The following is a 25,556-nucleotide window of genomic DNA, read 5'->3' on the forward strand; positions in this document are numbered from 1 at the left end:
AAATTTGAACATCTTATTGAATTTTCTGGCTTCGCCACTGCAAGGAACAACCTCTTCCAAATTGACACCTGAGACATTATTAGCCATAAGAAGACCATTGTTCGGTTGCCAATGTTGTGGAACAACAATAGTAGTGGCCGTTAAGACCCCAAGACATTTCAGAAGTTTGTTTGCACGTTTTGAAAATAAATATGTAGCTAAGACAGAGTTCATCTTTATTACTTTGCCACTTGGATTTTGCTCATTGCGGGCCCACTTCCACAGCTTTTGAGGACCATTTGAACCAAGTGCCAGGATACCAACACCAGAATTTGTATAAAGAAGCAGTGCAACCTAACTACAAGTGCGAGTTGAAGGATTACATGTTGAATCACATTACAGAAGAAGTGCACACAAATAATCGTACCTGCGCGTTGTATTTTTTTATCACATCAGCAGATAAGTTGCTATGCAGCTCTTTATGTATGGGAATTTACCCTATAATACATGATAAAAATTAGAAGAATGGCCTTAACTATTGATATTGAAGAGCAGCAATTTAATTAATATTAATATATACATATTACTTTATAAACCAATAACAGAGAATCACAAACTGATTAAAACATTTATCCAAAAGTACAACATACCTATTAAATGTTTCAGGAATGAATGCAAGAGCTGCTCTTTTTCCATTTGGTTCATGAATGTTAGCAAGAAATGTAGTATATAAACCTCAAAAATAACACTAGTTATCTTTTGATAATCAAATTAAATTTTGAAAAACTTCTTTAAATACTATATTTATAGCTTCGGTACTTATTTGTCCATCATCATCATAAACCAAAACTTTTAATACTTTTCTAGTTGTAACCCGGGAAAGAGCAACATATAGCTGTCTGTGTGTAAACACTGATTTCTTCAAAAATAATCCCACGTGAGACAATGACTGTCCTTGACTTTTATTGATTGTCATGGCAAAAGATACAGTGATTGGAGATTACCTTCGCTTGAACTTAAATGGAATTCTAGCATCAGACGGAGACAATGTCATTTTAGGAATAAAACCTTTCTGTCCTGCTAGAACTTTGGCTTCAATAACTTGATTTTCAAGTTTAGTTATGATCAACCTTGTTCCATTACACAATCCTGCTGACTGATCAATATTTCTTAATAACATCACTAGTACACCAACCTTTAGAGTAAGAGTGTGATTTGAAATTCCGGAACATTTAATAGTATTCAAGAATTCTGGTGTGTGTACATGTTCTAATGCTGAATAAGTCTGATCAGAGGTGCAAATTGTATCGGAACTCAAATATGATTTATCAGAACTATGATTGAGTGAAATCATATATTCATTGATTGATTCCACCATATCAAAAGTTGGAGCAAGAATGGCTCTTTGTTGGAGGTATCCAATATCATTGCAACGACGGATGAAATCAGGATGTGTACTTTCTAGAATTGCAGATATTGGATCAACAGATTCGTTTATCAAAAGATCATCTGGTATTTGAACTTTTTCATTGCCATCAACTGAATTACCAATCATACCATCACCAATTGCCAAAATCCAATATAAAAAATCTCTCAACTCATCCACATGGGGCGTATTTCATTACTTTGCAATCTCATATTCTTTGATAGCATTAAAAGTTGACAATAAGGCCATAAATAAGATGAATTGAGAGAAGCATTAACAATATTTTGTCTAGTACCTTTTGGGATGACATGCAATATTTATCTGAAGTCACCACCAAGAATAACTGTTTTACCTCCAAATGGTCGTTTTAAATCGGATGCATCTTTAAATCTAAGAATATCTCTTAAAGTTTTATCAAGAGCTTCAAAACAATATCTATGCATCATCGGTGCCTCATCCCAAATAATCATATTTGCCTTGACAATCAAATTTGCTAAAGGAGTACCTTGCTTGATATTACATGTTGAATCTTCAGTTAGATTGAGTGGAATTACAAATCTTGAATGAGTTATTCGACCACCTAGTAACAACAGAGATGCAATCTCGCTAGATGCAACAGTTACCACAATATCTCCTCTAGATCTTATGGCAGAAGCGAGAGTCCTCCAAATAAAAGTCTTGCCTGTTCCTCCAAAACCATATAAGAAGAAAAATTCACCTTTATTTTCATTTACAACTGTTATTATTTTCTCATAAATTGACTTCTGCTTATCCGTCAAATTCTTTAATAATTGTTCATGTTCCTCCGCCAGTGCGCGTCTATTATAACGCAATTCATCACGAATTAATCTGTTACTATTGTCAACTTCTTCCGCACAGTAAACAGGCTTTGGCATTGTTGGATAATCCTGAAAACTTCTTCCGCATCCTTTTGAAAAGTTTTCCAGCTTTTGCAAACAACGATTTTTTAATTCATCTTCTGTGAGATCAGCTTCTGAAATAACATAAAATAGATAATAATTAAATAAATTAGAGTTTAGTTGAGCTACATGAAATGAATAATAAGATAAACATAAAAGTAAAATGCAAAATAATGGTTTAGATAAAACTGAAGTCCATTTAATTTTAACGAATTTAAAGGAATATGATAGTCCAAACCATATGGTTCATTTTATCGATAAAAACCACAAATAAGTAAAGATGCATTTTGTTATACCTAATGTATCAAGAAAGGCAGGTTTGATTTCCAATACTAACAAATCAAAACTTTTTCAATTAAAGTAGGCAATGCATAATTACTGATTTTTAGCTGTTACAAATTGTAATGGAATGAATTATAAAGAATTAAATGTCTATTAGTATTTATTTCTAGTAAATGCATTCATCCGTACTTATTCCTATACTATAAACGCAATACTATAGGAAAACTAAACATAACAAAACATAATTTTTAGAACCTGTAGGTTTGGGATTCATTTTGAAGGAAATGGAGGGAAAAAAGTCAAGTGATTTACTATCATATTGAATTGAATGAACTACTAACAAATTAAATTAACTAATGTAGTTATGCAAATCATCCACAATTCATAAATACGATATGATAACTTGAAATTGGAAGCATTATTTGAGTACCTCGGTTATCCAAAATTGTTGTTTCTTTATGAAGGATATCTTCTGATAGTCAATGACATGTTGCTTGCCAAACATTTTCTGGACGTGATATTGAATTTGATAAAAGTAGCATAGCAAATAATTGCCTAAGATACGATGGTATTCCCCAATTACTTGTTTCTACTGTAGCATCCACATACTCTTTATCATCATCTAATAAACCCAGAACATAACATGCATCCCTAAAAGTCTTATGATCACGACTATTGATTTTTTTGAGATCCTCATAGAACTTTGGACTTTTAATGACATTCAACAACAATCTAAGGTAATGTTGCTCACCAGATCCGGGTGAAACAAAGAAGATTCTTGTTACACCCCATGTTTTCGTACGTGAAAGTACGCCATAAGTAAATTCGTGAAGGTGAGAGGGTAAGCGAATCGAAGAAAGTGAGTTTCGTCGAAGTTTGTCAATTTGGGATAAAATACGGTCCGAGCTATAATATTCGGTATTTATGGACTAGTACCATACAAGGTACCATATGACCATGATAGTAAGGTGTATAACATATATTAAAAGTAAGTAGTATTTTAAGTAATTTGAGATAATTTATAATTATATGAATAATTGGGTAATTATTAATTTTAGTGGGAGATTAACTAATTAATAATCTTTGGATAAGAACATCAACGTGGCAGCCAAGAAAGCCAAATTATTTTACTCTTAAGTTCATATATAGGTACTAGGTAGCACATTTAGAGGATTATGTAGTTTAGTCATCTAATAAGTGGGGCCCACACCCACTAAGAGAATTCCAACATTAGTAAGATGCTTTATTTGTTAATACCTAAAGATCAAGAATCAAAGAATTGAGTCACTTGTGTAAGACAGTGGGCTGGTCGACTTAACCATGCATCTTAAGGCCCTTCACTGTAACGACCCGGCCTGTCGTTTCGAGAGTTATAGTCTCGTTACTTTATTTTTACTTTTTTATGTGTTATTTAGCTGCATTGTGATGTATCGGGTTGGTGGGTTCGGGTCCGAAGTGGTTTCGGAGTGGAATGAGACACTTAGTCTCCTATTTAGAACCTTAAGTTGGAAAAGTCAACCGGATATTTATCTATATGTAAACGATCTCGAATTTGAATTTTGATAGTTCCGTTAGCTCCGTTAGGAGATTTTAGACTTAGGAGTGCGCTCAGAATATGATTTGGAGGTCCGTGATAGAATTAGGCTTGAATTGGCGAAGTTAGAAATTTGGCGATTTTAGTCGGCAGTGGAAAATTTTGATATCGGGGTCGGAATGAAATTCCGGAAGTTGGAGTAGGCTCGTAGTATCATTTTTGATGTGTGTGCAAAATTTGAGGTCATTCGGACGTCTTTTGGTTGGTTTCGGCATCAGTTGTCGAATTTGGAAGTTTAGAAGTTCTTAGGCTTGAATCCGAGGGTAATTTGGTGTTTTGATATTGTTTTGAGTGATTCGAAGGTTCGACTAAATTTGTATATGGATATAAGACTTGTTTATATTTTTGGTTGAGGTCTCGAGGGCCTCAGGGTGATTCCGGATGGTTAACGGAATTGTTGAAGTCGAAAAATGCAGTTGAAGCTGCTGCTACTGCTATTTCCGCACCTGCGGAAGGAGGAGTCGCAGGTACAAGGTCGCTGGTGCACAAGGAGAGTCCGCAGGACAGGCAGTGCTGGGCTACGCAGGATGCGCAGATACGAAGAATTGGCCGCATCTGCGAGCCCGTAGGTACGAGACCTGGGGAGCAGATGCGGAAAGGAGAGAGCTGGACAAGCTTCGCAGAAGCGGAGGAAACGCGCAGGTGCGCCTTCGCAGGCGCAAAATTTTGGGCTGCAGATGCAGAACCTGGGCTCATAAGTGAGTTCTGCACCAGCGATGGATTTTTCGCAAGTGCGGTTGCGCAGAAGCGAGAAATTGTCCGCATGTGCGAAAAAGCCTAGCAGAAACCATAAATAGAACCCTTCGTGAATTTGGTTCATTTCCACCATTTTCAAGTCGGTTTTTGGAGCTTTTGGAGTGATATTTGAAGGTTGATTCAAGGGTTATCAATGAGGTAAGTTTCTTGAGCCCTAATACTTGTATATATGGTGATTTTCCATTGTTTAATCATGTAATTAGTGAAAATGAGGGGTTAGGGCTTGAGATTTTTGGAGAAGTAATTTAAGGATTTGAAGGATGAAACGATGTCAGATTTTGATGAATTTGGTATGGTTAGACTCGTGAGTAGATGGGCCTTCTAGTTTTGTAAATTTTGTTGGATTTCGAGACGTGGTCCCGGGGGACGGGTTTGAGCCAATTTCGGGATTTTGGTCTAAATTGGTAGTTTTTCTTGTGGAATTCATTCCATTAGAATATATTGATGGTATTGTACTGATTGTGAATAGATTTGGAGCATCTGGAGGCCGAGTCCTGAGACAAGAGCATTGCGGGGTAGAGATTTGACTGGTTTGAGGTAAGTAACAATTGTAAATCTAGTCCTGAGGGTATGAAATCCCGGATTTTGTATCGTTTACTATTTTGAGGTTACGCACATGCTAGGTGACGGGCATGTGGGCATGCACCATTGGGGATTGTGACTTGGTCCGTCCCGTAGCAACTATAAAGTTGCATATTTTATTGAAACTATATGATACTTATGAGTTTTAGAAATAGGTTTCTGTAATTTGGGTTGAATGTCATGTTTGGGCCTTGTGCCAATGCTGTTTGGACCCTTAGGGGCCTTTTCTTACTATCCTATCGCTGTTGTCGATTTAAAAATCTATACTCAGTCATGGTTATACCTGTTTACTGCATAACTCATTTTTCTTATTCTATTTTGATGCATATAATTGTTGTTTGGGGATGAGTACCTTGTTTTTACTGAAATGCCTGAGAGACTTGAGAGGTTTATGACTGAGTGAGGACGAGGGCCTGATTTGTGAGGATATTTATGGGATCGGGCTGCACGCCACATCATCTTTGATATAGGCCGAGGGCTTGAGTGATTTATGCCATGATTTGGCTTGATATAGCGCTTGGGCTGAAGGAGACCTTCCGGAGTCTGTACATACCCCTAGTGAGCGCAGGTACCTACTGAGTACGAGTGCCGAGTGATGAGTGACTGTGAGGTATGCCCGAGTGGCATGGGTGACTTTGAGGTATGCCCGAGTGGCATGAGCGATTGTAAGGTTTGCCTGAGGGATTGTATACGAGTGATTGTGAGGTATGCCCGAGGGGCTGTTATTTATAATTTTATCATTTTTCCTCACCTTTGCATTGAGCCTCTTTTTGAAACGGTTGAAGAATATCTTTAAATGATTTTTACTGAAACTGGGTTTAAACGAGATATTTTAATTCAAATCCTGATTTTTAAAGCATGAGGTATTTTACTGAGATTTCATGATATAAATGTTATATGCTTTATTGCTCGTCACTACTACTCAGTCTTTATTTATTGTTGTTACTTACTGAGTTGGCATACTCACGTTACTCACCGCACCTTGTGTGCAGATCCAGATGTAGCTGGACACGGTAGCGGTTGTTAATTATTCTGGTTGCAGATTTTCTCGGAGATAGCAAGGTAGCTATTTGGCGATCGCAGCCCCTACTCTTTTCCCTCTTATATTTCTCTAGTTATATTTAGTTATTTTCTAGGCAGAGTTAGCCTTGATATTGTTAGACAGATTGTAGTAGATTCTCATGACTAGTGACACCCCGATGTCGGGCATTTCTCTTCCGCACTTTTGTTTTGATTTGAACTCCTTTACGAAGGTTTTTATGTTAAATAACATTGAATTTATCTTTGAAATGAAAAATATCGGTTTGTTTTAGAATGAGTCGGCTTGCCTAGTACCACGATAGGCGCCATCACGATAGGGGTTAGTTTGGGTCATGACAGATTGGTATCACAGCCCAGGTTACATAGGTCTCACGAGTCATGAGAGGGTTTAGTAGAGTCTTGCGGATCGGTACGGAGACATCTGTACTTATCTTCGAGAGGCTGCAGAACCTTTAGGGAGATTCCACATTCTTGAATTCTTGTCGTGCGAATCTGTTGATTCTAGTAACTAAACATTTATTATTTCATTCTCTCACAGATGGTGAGGACTCGTACTACTGGTTAGGAGGGCCAGCCACCAGTACCACCATCCATGGCCGCGAGAGGCCGAGGCCGCGGTAGAGGTCGTGGTAGGGGCAGAGGTGCAGCCCGTACCGTATCTAGGGCAGTACCTACAGATCCATCAGTTATCCTAGATCAGGACAAGATTCCAGTTGTTGATGCACCAGCTCAGACACCACCTGTGCCTATTGTGATTCCAGGCCTTCAGAAGGCCTTAGCTCAGATTATGACAACGTGTACTGGCCTTGATCAGGCGGTCTCTATCTCGACGGCAGCAGCCACTTCTCAGGATGGGGGAGGCTAAGGCACTCAGACTCCCGTCGCTCGCACAACCGAATAGGTTGTTCAGGGACTCCAGACACCGAGGGCACCACCAGCCCAGCCGGTTGCAGTTGCTCAGGATTATGCGGTTCCTGCTATGCCTGAGGATGATCACCGTAGGTTGGAGAGGTTTGGGAGACTCCATCCACTACCTTTCAGTGGCACAGAGAGAGAGGATGCTCAGGACTTTTTGGACAGGTGTTAGAGGATACTCCGTACTGCTGGTATTCTAGAGACTTGTAGGGTCCCCTTCACTACTTTTCAGTTTTTTGGGGCTGCACTCAGATGGTGGGAGACTTACAAGAGGCGTAGGCCTGTTGGCGCAGCATCCCTTACTTGGAAGCAGTTCTCCGTGGTGTTTTTGGAGAAGTCTGTGCCTCGATCCCGCAGAGAGGAGCCGCGCAGGCAATTTGAGCGGCTTCGCCAGGGTGATATGTCTGTGACGCAGTATGAGATGTGGTTCTTTGAGTTGGCCCGTCATGCTATCTAGTTGGTTCCCACGGACAGGGAGAGGATCATGAGGTTTATTGATGGTCTCACTTATCAGTTACAGTTGCTCATGACCAGAGAGAGGGTTTCTGGTGTTACTTTTAATGAGGTTGTCGACATTGCTCGGCAGATTGAGATGGTTCGCGGTCAGGAGAGAGTTGAGAGGGAGGCCAAGAGGCCTCATGGTCAGGGTGGATTCAGCGTTGCTCCTTTTGGGGGTCAGTTCCAGCATGGTAGAGGTTGTCATTTCAGACAGGCCCAGTCAGCTCTGCGACTTCACCGTGGTGCATCATCTGGCCATAGTTCTCACAGTTCTCATCAAGGCCACTCATCACTTAGTGCCCTTCCAGCTCAGAGTTCGTCCCTTGCTCTACCTGTTCAGGGATCTTCCATGCCAGGTTCTTCTACCAGTTATCCCGGTGCTAGGGGTTCCCTTCAGTTCCCGCCACCAGCACCAGAGAGTTATTTTGAGTGTGGGGAGTTTGGGCATATGTAGAGGCATTGTGCTCGTCGTCATGGAGGTCTATCTCAGCAGAGGAGTCAGCCTCCGACTTCAGCACCAGTTACCTTACCACCCACCCAGTCAGCTCGGGGTAGAGGTCAGTCAGCTAGGGGTCGCCCTATAGGGGAGGCAGATCAGGGGGTGGTCAGGCCCATTTCTATGCCCACCCTGCCAGACCAGACGTTATTGCTTCAGATGCTGCAATTATAGGTATTGTCTCAGTTTGTCACAGAGATGTCTCAGTATTATTCGACCCTGGCTCCACGTATTCATATGTTTCCTCGTATTTCGCCCATTTTCTGGATGTGCCTCATGAGTCTTTAGTTTCATATCTTCATGTATCTACTCCTGTGGGCGATACTATTGTTGTGGACCACGTATATCGGTCATGTGTGGTGACTATTGGGGGCCTGGAGACCCAAGTTAACCTTTTGTTGCTCAGTATGGTTGACTTTGATGTGATATTGGGTATGGATTGGTTATTTCCATGTCATGTTGTTCTCGATTGTCATGCTAAGATGGTGACGTTGGCTATGCCGGGATTTCTGAGAGTTGAGTGGAGCGAATCTATAAACTATGTACCTAGTAGGGTAATTTCGTACCTGAAGGCTCAGCGAATGGTTGAGAAGGGTTGTATATCCTATCTGGCCTTTGTGAGGGATGTTAGTTTAGAGACTCATGCCATTGATTCTGTGGTGGTACATGATTTTCCGGATGTGTTTCCTGCAGACCTGCTAGGCATGCCGCCTGACAGGGATATTGACTTCGGTATTTATTTGGTGCCGGGCACTCATCCCATTTCTATTCCACCGTATCGTATAGCACCTGCGGAGTTTAAGGAATTGAAAGAACAACTTCAGGAACTCCTTGATAAGGGGTTTATTCGGCCTAGTGATGTCACCTTGGGGTGCACCAGTTCTATTTGTAAAGAAGAAGGATGGTTCCATGAGAATGTGTATTGATTACAGGCAGTTGAACAAGGTCACAGTCAAGAATAGGTATTCTTTGCCTCGTATTGATGATTTATTCGACTAGCTTCAGGGAGCGAAGGTGTTCTCCAAGATTGATTTGAGGTCTGGTTATCACCAGCTGAAGATTCGAGATTCAGATATTCCTAAGAAAACTTTCAGGACCCAATATGGCCATTATGAGTTCTTAGTGATGTCTTTTGGGCTGACCAATGCCCCAACAGCATTCAGGCATTTGATGAACAGTGTGTTCCAGCCCTATTTGGACTCATTCATTGTTGTATTCATTGATGACATCCTGTTGTACTCTCGTAGCCAGGAGGAGCACACTCAGCATTTGAGGATTGTTTTACAGAGATTGAGGGAGGAGAAGCTTTATACAAAGTTCTCCAAGTGTGAGTTTTGGCTCAGTTCAGTAGCATTCTTGGGACATGTGGTGTCCAGTGAGGGTATTCAGGTTGATCCGAAGAAGATAGAGGCGGTTCAAAGTTGGACCAGACCGTCCTAAGCTACAGAGATTCGGAGCTTTCTCGGTTTGGTTGGTAATTACCATCGGTTCATTCAGGGTTTCTCGTCTATCACGTCACCCTTGACCAAACTGACCCAAAAGGGTGCTCCATTCAGGTGGTCGGACGAGTGTAAGGAGAGCTTTCAGAAGCTCAAGACTGCCTTGACCACAACTCCAGTGTTAGTTCTGCCATCAGCTTCAGGTTCTTACACCATGTATTGTGATGCCTCGAGGATAGGCATTGGATGTGTTCTGATGCAGGAGGGTAGGGTGATTGCCTATGCCTCGTGCCAGTTGAAAACCCATGAGAAGAACTATCCTGTCCATCATCTTGAGTTAGCAGCCATTGTTCACGCCTTAAAGATTTGGCGCCATTATTTGTATGGGGTTCATTGTGAGATCTATACTGATCATCAGAGTTTGCAGTATCTGTTGAAACATAAGGATCTTAATTTTCATCAGCGAAGATGGTTAGAGCTTCTTAAGGACTATGATATCACTATTCTGTACCATCCGGGGAAAGCCAATGTGGTGGCCGATGTTTTGAGTCGCCGGGCAGAGAGTTTGGGGAGTTTAGCATATCTTCCAGCAGCAGAGAGACCTTTGGCATTGGATGTTCAGGCCTTAGTGGGCCAGCTTGTCAGATTGGATATTTCGGAGCCTAGTCGGGTATTGGCTTGCGTGGTCTCCAGGTCTTCTCTTTATGACCGTATCAGGGAGCGCCAGTATGATGACCCCCACTTACTCATTCTTCAGGACAGGGTTCGGAGAGGTGATGCTAGAGATGTGACCATTGGTGATGATGGCATGTTGAGGATGCAGGGCCGGATATGTGTGCCTAATATAGATGGGATTCGGGAGTTGATTCTTGAGGAGGCCCACAACTCGTGGTACTCCATCCATCCTGGTGCCGCGAAGATGTACCAGGATTTGAGGCAGCACTATTGGTGGAGGCGGATGAAGAACGATATAGTTAGGTTTGTGGCTCGGTGTCTCAACTGTCATCAGGTTAGGTAAGAGCATTAGAGATCCAGAGTGGAAGTGGGAGCGAATCACCATGGACTTTGTAGTTGGGATCCCACGGCCTTCGAGGAAGTTCGATGCTATTTGGGTTATTGTGGATCGGCTGACCAAGTCCACGCACTTCATTCATATTGGTACTACTTATACTTCAGAGCGGTTGGCTGAGATTTACATCCGAGAGATTGTTCGCCTGCATGGTGTCCCAGTTTCCATCATTTCAGATAGGGGCACTCAGTTTACCTCACAGTTTTGGAGGGCAGTGCAGCGAGAGTTGGGTACTCAGGTTGAGTTAAGCACAGTTTTTCACCCTCAGACGGATGGGCAGTCCGAGCGCACTATTCAGATATTGGAGGACATGTTGCGCGCTTCTGTCATTGACTTTGGGGGTTCATGGGACCAGTTTCTGCCACTCACAGAGTTTGCATATAACAACAGCTATCAGTCGAGTATTCAGATGGCTCCGTACGAGACTTTATATGGGAGGAGGTGTAGATCTCTGGTAGGATGGTTTGAGCCAGGATGCATTAGATAAGGTGAAATTGATTCAGGAGCGGCTTCGTATGGCGCAGTCTAGGCAGAAGAGCTACGCGGATAGGAAGGTCCGTGATATGTCTTTTATGGTTGGGGAGAAGGTTTTGCTGAAGGTATCACCCATGAGGGGTGTTATGAGGTTTAGGAAGAGGGGCAAGTTGAGCCCCCGGTTCATTGGGCCTTTTGAGGTACTTCAGAGGATTGGGGGGTGGCTTATAAGCTTGCCTTGCCACCCAGCTTGTCGATTGTGCACCCAGTGTTTCATGTTTCCATGCTCCAGAAGTATATTGGAGATCCGTCCCATGTTTTGGATTTCGGCACGGTTCAGTTGGAGGGTGATATGACTTATGATGTGGAGCCGGTGGCTATTTTGGATCGGCAGGTTCAAAGGTTGAGGTCAAAGGATATAGCTTTAGTGAAGGTGCAGTGGAGAGGTCAGCCTGTAGAGGAGGCTACTTGGGAGACTGAGCGGGAGATACGGAGCAGATATCCACGCCTATTCGAGACTCCAGGCATATTTCTAGACCCGTTCGAGGACGAACGAATGTTTAAGAGGGGGAGGATGTAACGACCCGACCGATCGTTTTGAGAGTTATAGCCCCGTTTCCCCATTTCTGCTTCTTTATGTGTTATTTAGCTGCATTGTGATGTATCAAGTTGGTTGGTTTGGGTCCGGAGTGGTTTCGAAGAGAAATGAGACACTTAGTCTCTTACTTAGAACCTTAAGTTGGAAAAGTCAACTGTATGTTGACCTATGTGTAAACGATCTCGAATTTGAATTTCGATGGTTCTGTTAGCTCCGTTAAATGATTTTGGACTTAGGAGTGAACCCGGAATGTGATTTGGAGGTCCGTGGTGGAATTAGGCTTGAATTGGCAAAGTTGGAAATTTGACAATTTTGGTTGGCAGTGGACAAATTTGATATCGGGGTCGGAATGGAATTTCGGAAGTTGGAGCAGGTTTGTAGTGTCATTTTTAACGTGTGTGAAATATTTGAGGTCATTCGGACGTGGTTCGGTTGGTTTCAGCATCGGTAGCCAAATTTTAAAGTTTAGAAGTTCTTAGGCTTGAATCTGAGGGCAATTTGGTGTTCTGATGTTGTTTTGAGTGATTCAAAGGTTCGACTAAGTTTGTATATTGATATAAGACTTGTTGATATTTTTGGTTAAGGTCACGTGGGCCTTGGAGTGATTTCGGGTGGTTAACGGAATTGTTGAAGTTGGAAAATGCAGCTAAAGCTGCTGTTACTACTATTTCCGCACCTACGGAAGGAGGAGTCACAGGTGCGAGGTCGCTGGTGCACAGGGGGAGTCCGCAGGAGTGGACAGTGCTGGGCTATGCAGGATATGCAGGTGCGAAGAATTGGCCGTATCTGCGAGCCCACAGGTGCGAGACCTGGGGCGCAGATGCGGAAAGGAGGGCGCTGGGCAGGCTTCGGAGAAGCGGAGGAAACGCACAGGTGCGCCTTCGCAGGCGCGGGATTTTGGGCCGCAGATGTGGAACCTAGGCTCCTAAGTGAGTTCCGTACCTGTGATGGATTTTTCGTAGGTGCGGTGGCGCAGAAGCGTGAAATTTGTCCGCATGTGCGAAAAAATATGGGCAGAAACCATAAATAGAACCCTTCATGAATTTGGTTCATTTCCACAATTTTCAAATCAGTGTTTGAAGCTTTTGGAGTGACATTTGAAGGGTGATTCAAGGGCTATCAGTGAGGTAAGTTTCTTGAGCCCTAATACTCGTATATATGATGATTTCCTGTTGTTTAATCATGTAATTAGTGAAAATGAGGGGCTAGGGCTTTGGATCTTTGGAGAAGAAATTTAAGGATTTGAAGGACGAAATAATGTCGGATTTTGATGAATTTGGTATGATTAGACTCATGAGTGGATGGGCCTTCTAGTTTTGTAAATTTTGTCTGATTTCGAGACGTGGGCCCAAGGGCCGGGTTTGAGCCAATTTCGGGTTTTTGGTCTAAATTGGTAGTTTTTCTTGTGGAATTCATTCTATTAGGGTATATTTATGGTATTGTACTGATTGTGAATAGATTTGGAGCATTTGGAGGCCGAGTCCAGAGGCAAGAGCATTGTGGGGTAGATATTTGACCGGTTTGAGGTAAGTAACGATTGTAAATCTAGTCCTGAGGGTATGAAACCCCGGATTTTGTATCATTTACTATTTTGAGGTGACACACATACTAGGTGACGGGCGTGTGGGCATGCACCGTTGGGGATTGTGACTTGGTCCATCCCGTAGCAACTGTAAAGTTGCATATTTTATTGAAACTATATGATACTTATGAGTTTTAGAAATGAGTTTCTGTAATTTGGGCTGAATGCCATGTTTGGGCCTTGTGCCAATGCTGTTTGGACCCTTAGGGGTCTTTTCTTACTATCCTATCGATGTTTTCGATTTTAAAATCAACACTCAGTCATGGTTATACCTGTTTACTGCATAACTCAGTTTTCGTACTCTATTTTGATGCATATAATTGTTGTTTGGGGATGAGTACCCTGTTTTTATTGAAATGCCCGAGTGGCTTGAGAGGTTTATGACTGAGTGAGGCTGAGGGCCTGATATGTAAGGATATTTATGGGATCGGGCTGCACGCCGCAACATGTTTGATATAGGCCGAGGGCTTGAGTGATTTATGCCATGATTTGTCTTGATATAGCGCTTGGGCTGAAGGAGCACCTCCGGAGTCTGTACACACCCCCAATGAGCGCAGGTACTTACTGAGTGCGAGTGCTGAGTGCCGAGTGATGAGTGACTGGGAGGCATGAGTGACTGTGAGGTATGCCCGACTGGCATGGGTGACTGTGAGGTATGCCCGAGTGGCATGAGTGATTGTAATGTTTGCCTGAGGGGTTGTATACGAGTGATTGTGAGGTATGCACGAGGGACTGTTGTTTATAATTTCATCATTTTTACTCACCTTTGCATTGAGCCTCTGTTTGAAACGGTTGAAGAATATCTTTAAATGATTTTTACTGGAACTAGGTTTAAACGAGATATTTTGATTCAAATCCTGATTTTTAAAGCATGAGGTATTTTACTGAGATTTCATGATATGAGCGTTATATGCTTTATTGCTCATCACTACTACTCAGTCTTTATTTATGGTTGTTACTTACTGAGTTGGCGGATTCAAGTTACTCCTTGCACCTTGTGTGCAGATCCAGGTGTAGCTGGACACGGTAGCGGTTGTTGAGTATTCTGGTTGCAGATTTTCTCGGAGATAGCAAGGTAGCTGTTTGGCGATCGCAGCCCCTGCTCTTCTCCCTCTTATCTTCCTCTAGTTGTATTTAGCTATTTTCCAGGCTGAGTTAGCCTTTATATTGTTTGACAAATTGTAGTAGATGCTCATGACTAGTGACACCCCGATGTCGGGCTTTTCTTTTCCGCACTTTTATTTTGATTTGAACTCCTTTACGAAGGTTTTTATGTTAAATAGTATTGAAATTATCTTTGAAATGAAAAATATCGGTTTGTTTTAGAATGAGTCAGCTTGCCCAGTACCACGATAGGCGTCATCACGACAGGGGTTAGTTTGGGTCGTGACATTCAGAAAACAAATATTTCCCATACCAAATATGGATGACGTTGTTTGTTGATTCCGTGCTAATATGATAAATTCTGCTGTCCACATTCCATTAAAACTTTGTAGGGGAGAATGTATGACAATGCTATAGCAGCGTGAATTGCAAATTCTAAGAGAGCACGATACAATCTTTCTCAAGAATATCATACAGATTTTTCCCTACTTCGATCCGTCGTTATATGTTTTTCACAAAAGACGTATGTTAGAAGGATTGTCAAGAGAATCGGTTCAGGTATGTTAAGGATATCCCTTCTTTCTTTTTGGCATGATCAATAGGATACAAATGAAACTAGCAAATGCACAACTTTCGTAAATGACTCTATTCATAGAAGTACTAGAAGTGCCTATGTTCTTGATTCCCCATATGTCCTATTATTCTATCATCTGTTCATGGGTCTCAGAAAACTACGTAGTTGATAAAGTTTATTTCATGATATTAATCAAAGGCATATTGATCTTATGACATTCAGAGAAATCTTATTAACGCACTTTTTATGCATTTCATGCATTTATATATGTACATTGACCCATGACCAGATAGCGTTATATACGTGTATATTATATGTATATGGGATATGGGAAAAGGATACGGCGTTATATACACACCACCACCTGATCAGCTGGTATATGTTGATGATTTTGCCCACAGTGGACGAGATGATATGATGGGATGCCCACTAAGGCTTGATGATGTTATGTACGCATATACCTATGCATGGTATGGCATTTATACGCATATGCATGGCGTTGTAAATATTAATGATTCATAGAGTTATTCAGACTTACATGTTGAGTCTTTTACTCCATGTTTCTCTCATGTCTATTGTTTACTGATTTTCATTCCTTACATACTCGGTACATTATTTTTACTAATGTCCCTTTTGCTTGGGAACGCTGCGTTTCATACCCGCAGGTCCCGATAGATAGGTTGAGAGTCCTTCAAGTAGGCTATCAGCTCAGCGGAAGGTGTTGGTGCGCCCCATTTGCTCCGGAGTTTCTTATTTGGTCAGTATGATCAGGACATGTGTTGATTGGTATGGCAGGACCCTGTCCCGACCTTTATGATATTTATGTACTCTCAGAGGCTTGTAGACAGATGTCATGTATACAGATACTTGTATGGCTTTATCGGCCTATGTTTTGAGTATATTAAGGATCATGTCGGTCTTATAGGCCCGTACGTCATATGTATAAGTCGGTATATCAAGTCGGGTCACCCTATATTGAGTACTTCCCTGTGCTTTATTTTATTCATCTAATGACAACCTTTCTGGTTCATTTACCTATGATAATATGATAAGTAGGATACATTACGTTGGTACTCGGTAAGGCATCGAGTGCACGGCGCGACCCATCTGGTTGGGACGTGACAAAAGTGGTTTCAGAGCAGTTCTGTCCTTGGGAGTCTACAAGCCGTGTCTAGTAGAGTCTTATTTATAGGTGTGTTGTGCACCACACTTATAAGCAGGAGGTTACAGGGCATTTAGGATTGTCACTCTTTTTTCTTACTCTAGATCGTGTGGTAGAGCTCACTTGTAAGAATTCAGACTCCTAAATTCTATTTTATTCGTAATAAGACGATACCTACATCCAAAAGACAGCTGGTAAGAGATTGACTGTGGCTATGGAAGAGTTGGGTCAGAGGAACTCGATTTTTGCATGATGCTTATAATGAGTAAATGTAAGGTATTCAGCAGATCATGTATGTACTAAGACGTGTAAGATTTTTTATAAGGAGCCTTAAGTCAAGAATATCTATCCACCCATATGGTGAAAAGCAATGAGAGATTTAGAAGGTAGAGACAATTTTCAACAAGTAAAAGAAGCAAGGTGAAGAAAGGTATGAGGTACCCAGCTAGTGAAGAATATCATTATATACTATTGAGGAAGAGAGATATAAGCATTTCGAGTTACCTTCAACAGCAACAGAGGTATGTACAATTGACCACACCCATCTCAGTTATGCCCTATGGGAGCTAACAAATATAGTTTAAGAGAAGGACGGCTTATGTAGATCCGGCTAGGGTTGGAGTAACCCAAAATGGTGGATGGATTGTTTGCGTTAGTTGATATTTCCGAAGGATATTGCAAATGTGGTAATGGATATTCTTGTGAGACACCCAGATGGTGCTCTCTAAAATAGTACAGCTAGATATGGGTACCATAAAGATAGGTACTGAAATCCTAGAAGGGATAAATATTACCTTAGCATGGCTCCCGTCCTTAGTAGAGAAAGAATGTTAGGAAACTCGAAGAGCCAGTGGATGGAGCAAAGGGGAGCTAAAAGCAAAAGGATGTCTTGTTGAAGTATTTAGAATAAGGTGATAGACAGAAATGTTAGCGGGGAAATAAGAAGAGATAACATAAAGCATTGTGAGTAAGATGTGATACATGGATGACAACGGTAGATCAAAAAACGAAGATGACAGTGTTACAGAGTCTATAGTCAAGGGAAGGAAAAGATGAGAGGTGTCAGTCCCGGAGACAACAAAAGAGTATAGGCCATAAAGTCATATCCTCATTTCAAAAAATAAGTTTGTGACTCTAATGTGATTACCAAAAGGGAAAGTTACACCCTAGAGTAATAGAAACCAGTATAGACTGATGAACAAGATAAACTAAATATGAATTAGGGACTGAGTAATAGTCGGCATCATGAGAATTTCAGAAATTGAGTTCCGGCGATAATAGAATGGACGACAGAAGAATACCCTTTAAAGGTCATTCAAGAAGACGTTTCCCTAAAGCAAGCAATGTGAGCAAAGTTAAGCTTAAGGGACTATGTGTGCCAATTACGCTAAGTATCACCCTTGTGAGTAAGGAATTTTGTTATCCTTGGTATAGAAGGATTACCGCAAGGCGAGTAAGGGTCATTAATGACGTGAAAAGACGCCAAGGATGAAGAGGTAAAAAATCTATAGGTAGATCGTCGTAGCGCTAAATCTTAGTACTCCCCTAAATGGGAGAATATGGAGCGATGAGGCATTAAGTCAAAATTAAGTGGTTCTGGTAACTATGAAATGATAAAGGAAGAATATGATAAGAATAAAAAAGGGATAAGATTGCACTTATTCAAATCCTATAGATATGCTACATTTCCAGAACATTATACAAACACGATGTCAAGGAAAGGAAGTAAGGGTTCCTACCCGAGATGTTATTGATAAATAAGGAGCCAGTGCGAGACGTAAGTTAAGACAAAGGGAATAACCCAAGAGGGATTGCGTGGAATACAGATATGAGAATGGACCAACGAGCAGTTAGTAGTTGATTCAAGAAGAGTCTAGTTATGGCTAGACAAGAGGTTATAGACAAATCAACAAATCGTGCAAGATAAACATAGTGAACCCCAACATAGGAATTCAGTATCGCAGATACGACATCGTGACACTTGAGAAATATTCAGATAGAAGTTGGGATAGTTAAAGATACCGTATGAATGTTATAGAAATAAAATCGAGTCTCACTGGGAAGACAGTCAAAACTTCAGTTCAGAAGCAACACTACAAGCACACGGGTATGGAAGTAAGTAACTACGGATAATTATATACGAGGAAGGACATCCAAAATTCCGTCGAGTATATGATGTAATAAGCTCGCAACTTTACAAGAGTGAGAGGGTCCTCCCTAAATACTACAATGAAAGACTAGTTGAGGAAATAAGGAAGAAGGCTTCAACCTAAGCATAGTAACTTGAAGAAGAAATGGCCATGTAAAAACTGTCTCACTACAACATTGTATGCGCTCCATAAGAAAGTGGCACCTATCGTGGCTAGTGAACGGGAAGGAAAATCAAAAGTAATATTCGAGATCATATGAGTTGTAAAAAATTCTAGAATGCATGGGAACTAAGATAAGCTAAGTATGCGCAACAAAGGGGCAGAAAGCTGAAAAGGAACGAAAGGAATTATTCGATCAATGATCCAAAGTTAGTTACGTTATGAACACACTTAAGATTTTGGAGTATTATCCATTCAGCATATTTGTTGACAATCATACAGCCGTAGAAGACTCTAGTATAAGTTAAAAGAAATAAGTGAGTCCATGTCATAGACAAAGGATTGAATTGTTAGATGATGGTATCACGAATATTCCATATCGTCCATGAAAGGCTAAAGTAATAACTAATACCATGAGCCACAGATCAGAAGATAGCTTAAGCCTACATAAAGGTTGATCAGAGGGAAGACGAAACTAAAGAGTTACATCAACTAAGTAAATTAGTAGTCTGATTATTGGACCAAGAAAATTATAGACCTCGTGATTGAGAACATTGCATGATCACTCTTAATATCAGAGGTACAAGAGAGATAGTTCAACAACCTTATTCTATAACGGCTCTACGATAAAGCCTGTTAGGAAGAGTACCATCCTTATAGGAAGTCAGTATAAAGCTTCCATCGGACTGTGTATGCACCTGAGGTGTAAGTATTATAATAGAGCTTCAAGTTGTGGATGTGAATTATCCCTATGTGGAAGAAAAGTTATGAAAGAGATAGAAGAATAAGAGGTGATATTTTAAGGTAAGTAAGGTAAAGGTGAACAACGTACGAGATATTCAAGTGCAGAAGGTTGTGAATAGTCCATACTTTAGATAGAAGGCAAGAAGCGCTGGGATTCAGTATCCAGGAATGATAGCAGCGTCGTCAGTGGCATATCTTCCAGACTAAGGTTTCTAGGTACTGAGAGGTCTAGTTAAGAGAGTAAAGAAGAGTTATAGATGATGTAATGTCTCGCTTGATGTTCCATAATAACAGAAGGAAATCTATGGTGCAAGCAAGTTGAAGGAAGGTTGCGAGTAGTATAAATGGATATGTGTAGGTCGCAAGCTAAAGTATGGTAGAATGACAAGGTTTTAGGAATACATGAGCAAGGATAAGAAAGGGCAAGTGAGAAGGTGTCAAGAATGGATAAGTCCTCATGATTAAGCCCATGCAAACAATAGAGCTGATGGTTTCTCTAAGTTATAGAAAGCTCAGTAGAGCCTGAATAAACTCAAAGGAGTCTAAGACTAGTAGCATTTAGAAGAGATGTAACATTGCCCTGGTAATAGAATGAGGGTGTAATTGTGATAGATAAAGGATGACGTTTGGGCCTCCGATTGAGTAATGATTTGAAAAAAAAGGATTTCACGGACGACACGAGATTAGAATACCCCCTAGACATAAGCCCTAGTGACAATGTATTGCGTAAGAGGTTTCAAGTTATAAGTGGTAGATTGTAGATCAATATTGAGGTGAATCAACAATGGATGGATAAAAGTTACAAAGTATGAGATGAGATCAAGCTGTCATTCTTAAGATAAACAGTAACGAGGAAGTATTAAAGGACTTAGATTTATACATATGGAATAAGCAATGAGAGTAACCTGGAGTTTGGTAGCAGAGATCAGTAACAATAAACTGATGTAGGAGTTATGGTACAATATGACTTATTTAGATGTAGTAAAGCCATAGGCACCCAGAGGGTCAGCTGGTCAAAATTCCGGAGGGAAGAATCACATAGGCGCACATACAAGGACAAAGTCATACAGACTGCATGATAGAAAGTAGCAATAGTTACGAAATTGGAAGAATTCCGACCACAAGTCGTGGTGTGAGAAATAGGCCTAAAGGGGGGAATGCACTAGCCTTTGAATTTATTCACAGAACAGTTGATGAGATGGCAAGGAGAGTACTAAAGTATTCGCAAAAGCTATAGGTTATGATAATGTTTAGTGCATCAGTCAACATTCGAGGACGAATGTTCCAAAGGGGGTATGATGTTACACTCCATATTTTCGTATGTGAAATTACGCCATAAGTAAATTCGTGAAGGTGAGAGGGTAAGCAAATTGAAGAAAGTGAGTTTCGTCGAAGTTTGTCAATTTGGGATAAAATACGGTACGAGCTATAATACCCGGTATTTATGGACTAGTACCATACAAGGTACCACATGACCATGATAGTAAGGTGTATAAAGTGTGTTAAAAGTAAGTAGTATTTTAAGTAATTTGAGATAATTCTTAATTATATGAATAATTGATAATTATTGATTTTAGTGGGAGATTAACTAATTGATAATCTTTGGATAAGAACATTAACGTGGAAGCCAAGAAAGCCAAATTTTTTGACTCTTAAGTTCATATATAGGTGGCACATTTAGAGGATTATGTAGCTTAGTCATCTAATAAGTGGGGCCCACACCCACTAAGAGCTTTCCTACATTAGTAAGATGCTTTATTTCTTAATACCTAAAGATCAAGAATCAAAGAATTGAGTCACTTGTGTAAGAGAGTGGGTTGGTCAATTTAACCATGCATATTAAGGTCCTTCAGAAAGCAAATATTTTCCATACCAAATATGGATGATGTTTTTTGTTGATTCCATGCCAATGGGATAAATTATGCTGTCCACATTCCATTAAAAAGTTGTTGGAGAGAATGTATGACAATGCTATAGCGGCGTGAATTACAAATTATAAGAGAGTACGATACAATCTTTCTCAAGAATATAATACGGATTTTTCTCTACTCCGATCCATCGTTATATATTTTTCGCTAAAGACATGTATTAGAGGGATTGTCAAGAGAATCGGTTCAGGTATGTTAAGGCTATCCCTTCTTTCTTTTTGTCATGATCCATACGATACAAACAAAACGAGCAAATGCACAACTTTCATAAATGACTCTATTCATAGAAGTACTTGAAGTTCCTATGTTCTTGATTCCCCATGTGTCCTATTATTCTATCATCTGTTCATGGGTCTCAGAAAAATACATAGTTAATAAAGTTTATTTCATGATATTAATCAAAGGCATATTGATCTTATGACATTCAGAAAAATCTTATTAACGCACTTCTTATGCGTTTCATGCATTTATACATGTACATTGACCCATGAACAGATGGCGTTATATACGCATATATTATATGTATATGGGATATGAAAAAAGGTTACGGTATTATATACGCACCACCACCTGATCAACTGGTATATGTTGATGATTTTGCCCACAGTGGCCGAGATGATATGATGGGATGCCCTCTGAGGCTTGATGATGTTATGTACGCATATACCTATACATGGTATGGAATTTATATGCATATACATGGCATTATAAATATTAATAATTCACAGAGTTATTCAGACTTATATGTTGAGTCTTTTACTCCATGTTTCTCTCATGTCTATTGTTTACTGATTTTTATTCCTTACATACTCAGTACATTATTTTTACTAACGTCCCTTTTGTCTTGGAACGCTGCGTTTCATACTCGTAGGTCCCGATAGACAGGTTGAGAGTCCTTCAAGTAGGCTATCAGCTCAGCGGAAGGTGTTGGTGTGCTCCATTTGCTCCGGAGTTACTTATTTGGTCAGTATGATCAGGACATGTATTGATTGGTATGGCGGGACCCTGTCCCAACCTTTATGATATTTATGTACTCTTAGATGCTTGTAGATAGATGTCATGTATACGAATACTTGTATGTCCTTGTCGGACTATATTTTGAGTATATTAAGGATCATGCCGGTCTTATAGGCTCGTACGTCATATGTATAAGTCGGTATATCAAGTTGGGTCACCCTATATTGAGTATTCCCTCATGCTTTATTTTGGTCATCTCATGACAGCCTTTTTGGTTCATTTACCTATGATAACATGATACAGAGGATACGTTACGTTGGTACTCGGTAAGGCATCGGGTGCCTGTCGTGGCCCATCGGTTTGGGACGTGACAATTCTTCTAATAGAAAATACATATATTTTTCTTTTTTTCCATCTTTTCAATTTTTTTTCCAAACAAACCTAAGAGGGAATTCTGCATAAGTTAATCCTCTTGCTTTTGGAAAATGCCTTATTTGCTTCAAACCAGCTTAAAACATAGATTCCTTTACGGTTGGTCTATTCATAACTGCATCAATTGCATCATCATCCTAAAATATGACATTTTGATTATTCGGTAGGTGAAATGATAGCCTTTCTACAGATGGTTCTCTACGGTATTTTGGGAATTTAAAAATTCTCCAAGCAGCTTCACATGGTGATATGTATCTGCAATCATAATACATATTTATTTCATCAACAACCCCTGTGTTTTCCTTATTTACACTTTGAGAGAAAGTTGCGGTGACACGATTATTTTCTTTATTAACATACTTAAATAAGTACTTAATGGATCGTGATTGATTGCACCATTCTACATTAATATGTGCACCATATTTCAATAATAAAAATCTATTGTGTGGCACAACATATCCAACTCAATACCAGATCTCAATATAGTTCTACCATCCTCCCTTCTTCTATAAATAAGATATCCATCTTCATCAACTGTGGTTGATGGTACAAATTTTTTTGGAAAATGCTTTGTACATTTGTCGTTCTGCATGCAAGGAGAAGATTTTCTAGCAGAACCACACGGGTCATGCATCATAAAATTTGTAACAGCTTTATAATATTGAGGATCGACTTTTTTATCTGGTAATTCTGCTGAAATTATTCCATCAATATATGCGATATTTGGGTATTTATTACGAAGAAAAAGCAAGATGTGTGCACACAACAAAACAAAGGCATGATAGTACTGTACTCAACTGCTCGTGCCGTATGGCTCTTCGCTTTTAGAATTCAACTATATAAATTACTACAAAAAATATTCATTAGATAAGTAAGTATTTGTATATGTTGTTTTTAGTATTAACTTTTAATAACTTAAAATAATAATGTAACAATTGTTAAAGGAATATAATATTATACCTGCTTTTACTTCTCCAAAAACTTTATTGTCACGCAGGTCCTTTATCATGCGATCCAATTTGATTTTGAAAATCCTTGTTAAAATGTCAGGACGATCTTCAGGAGATAGTCCCCTATTCTCCACAAATCTAGTAATTTCAGGCCATTTTGGGTTGCAAGTAAATGTGATGAAGAGATCAGGGTACCCTGCCCATTTGCAAATTGCCATGGCATCTTGATAATTTCGCAACATGTAACATGCACCCCCCGTGAAGTTGGAAGAGAGTACAACTCTTTGTCCTTGAGAAGAAGGTTCTATGTCTCCATGCAAAACAACATCTTTAAACCCTTTATAAAAGTGTGCTCTCAATTGTTTCTGATGAAGCCTAATAAACCTCAATCGAGAAGATTTCATCATTGTATATCCATCTACCATGAATTGCTGAAATAATCTTCTGGATGACACAATTATTGGAACTTCAGACTTCCTTTCTTGAATTTTATATGATAAGTATTCGCATGTGCTAACACATTTCCTTCCACCAGTAAAATCATCACTTTCATTTAAAGGAATATCTTCTCGGTATCCGTATTCACCATATGGAAATAGTAACGGATATTGCTGACACGACCTTAAATTCTCACCTTCGGGACCGCGCCTAGCATTTCACTTGCTAGGCAAGCCAACATTAGAATAATATTAGCCATTTTTAAATAATTTTAAATTAATTAATTAATATAAAGAAACAAATACGGAAGTAAGGTCTGAAATATTGTGAATAATCCATAATAATAGCGATGTCTAAATACCATCCCAGAATTTGTGTTACAAGTGCACGAGCTACTAGAATAATACAAATAAAGGTCTGAATGAAAATAAAGTTGTCTGAAAGAAATACACATCTATGATAAAGTGGAACGGGACTTCAGAACTGTGAACGCATGCAACTATACCTCAAGTCTCCTGCGAATAACGGAATCCGAGCAAATCTACTATATGTTGTTGGGACCAACTCCGGTATCTGCACAAAAAGTACAGAGTGTAGTATGAGTGCAACCGACCCCATGTACCCAGTAAGTGCCGAGCCTAACCTCGACGAAGTTGTAACGAGGCTAAGGCAGGTCACATACATTAACCTGTACTGTCACAACCCGATTTCATCATAGGTCGTGATGGCGCCCAATATCGTTGTTAGACAAGCCAACACTGATAGATCTAGTGGTTTCCATTTATATTTTTTATATGTTTGCAGTGTAAATAACTTTCCGCATTTTATACAAGAATTAGAAATTTACTGCTGTAAAGTAATTAGACAAAGCAGCTGAGAGCAAATCGAAGTCTTAATAATAAATCCAAAAATTATAAGTCTACTAGTGTGTGCCAAGACCTAGTGTCATAAGTATATGGGCTACTAGCAGAATATACAAATGAATACTAGTCCACTGTCTCAAGGGAATAGACAGCAATACAAATCCAAAAGAGAGACTTTGGCTACTACTGAACGGATCGGAAGGGCAGCTCATTGTATAGTCTCGAAATAGAAGTCAAACGTGCGCGCCGGACTAGAATCCAGATGCACCTGCCTCAGATCCTACACATCAAGTGCAGAAGTGTAGTGTGAGTACGTAAACAACATGTACCCAGTAAGTTTCTAGCCTAACCTCGAAAAAGTAGTGACGAGGGGTCGACTTCGACACTTACTAAAGTCCCAAAAAACATAATAATGTGTAAAGCAGGTAATATACAATAATAGTG

The 25,556-nt window shown here is 40.1% G+C and overlaps 1 protein-coding gene across 1 annotated transcript; it reads right to left on the minus strand.

Annotated features, from left to right (window-relative positions):
* Window positions 1-979: 979 nt before the first annotated feature.
* On the minus strand, window positions 980-24,236 carry LOC142168826 (uncharacterized). The gene is made up of 3 exons (XM_075229986.1): window positions 23,822-24,236; window positions 1,758-2,399; window positions 980-1,518 (listed from the first exon to the last, which is right to left on the minus strand). The coding sequence occupies exons 1-3, from the start codon at window positions 24,234-24,236 to the stop codon at window positions 980-982; spliced, it is 1,596 nt and encodes a 531-aa protein (XP_075086087.1).
* Between the last annotated feature and the right edge of the window lie 1,320 nt (window positions 24,237-25,556).

Source organism: Nicotiana tabacum, chromosome 14, assembly GCF_000715075.1.
Source record: "Nicotiana tabacum cultivar K326 chromosome 14, ASM71507v2, whole genome shotgun sequence".
NCBI lineage: Eukaryota > Viridiplantae > Streptophyta > Magnoliopsida > Solanales > Solanaceae > Nicotiana > Nicotiana tabacum.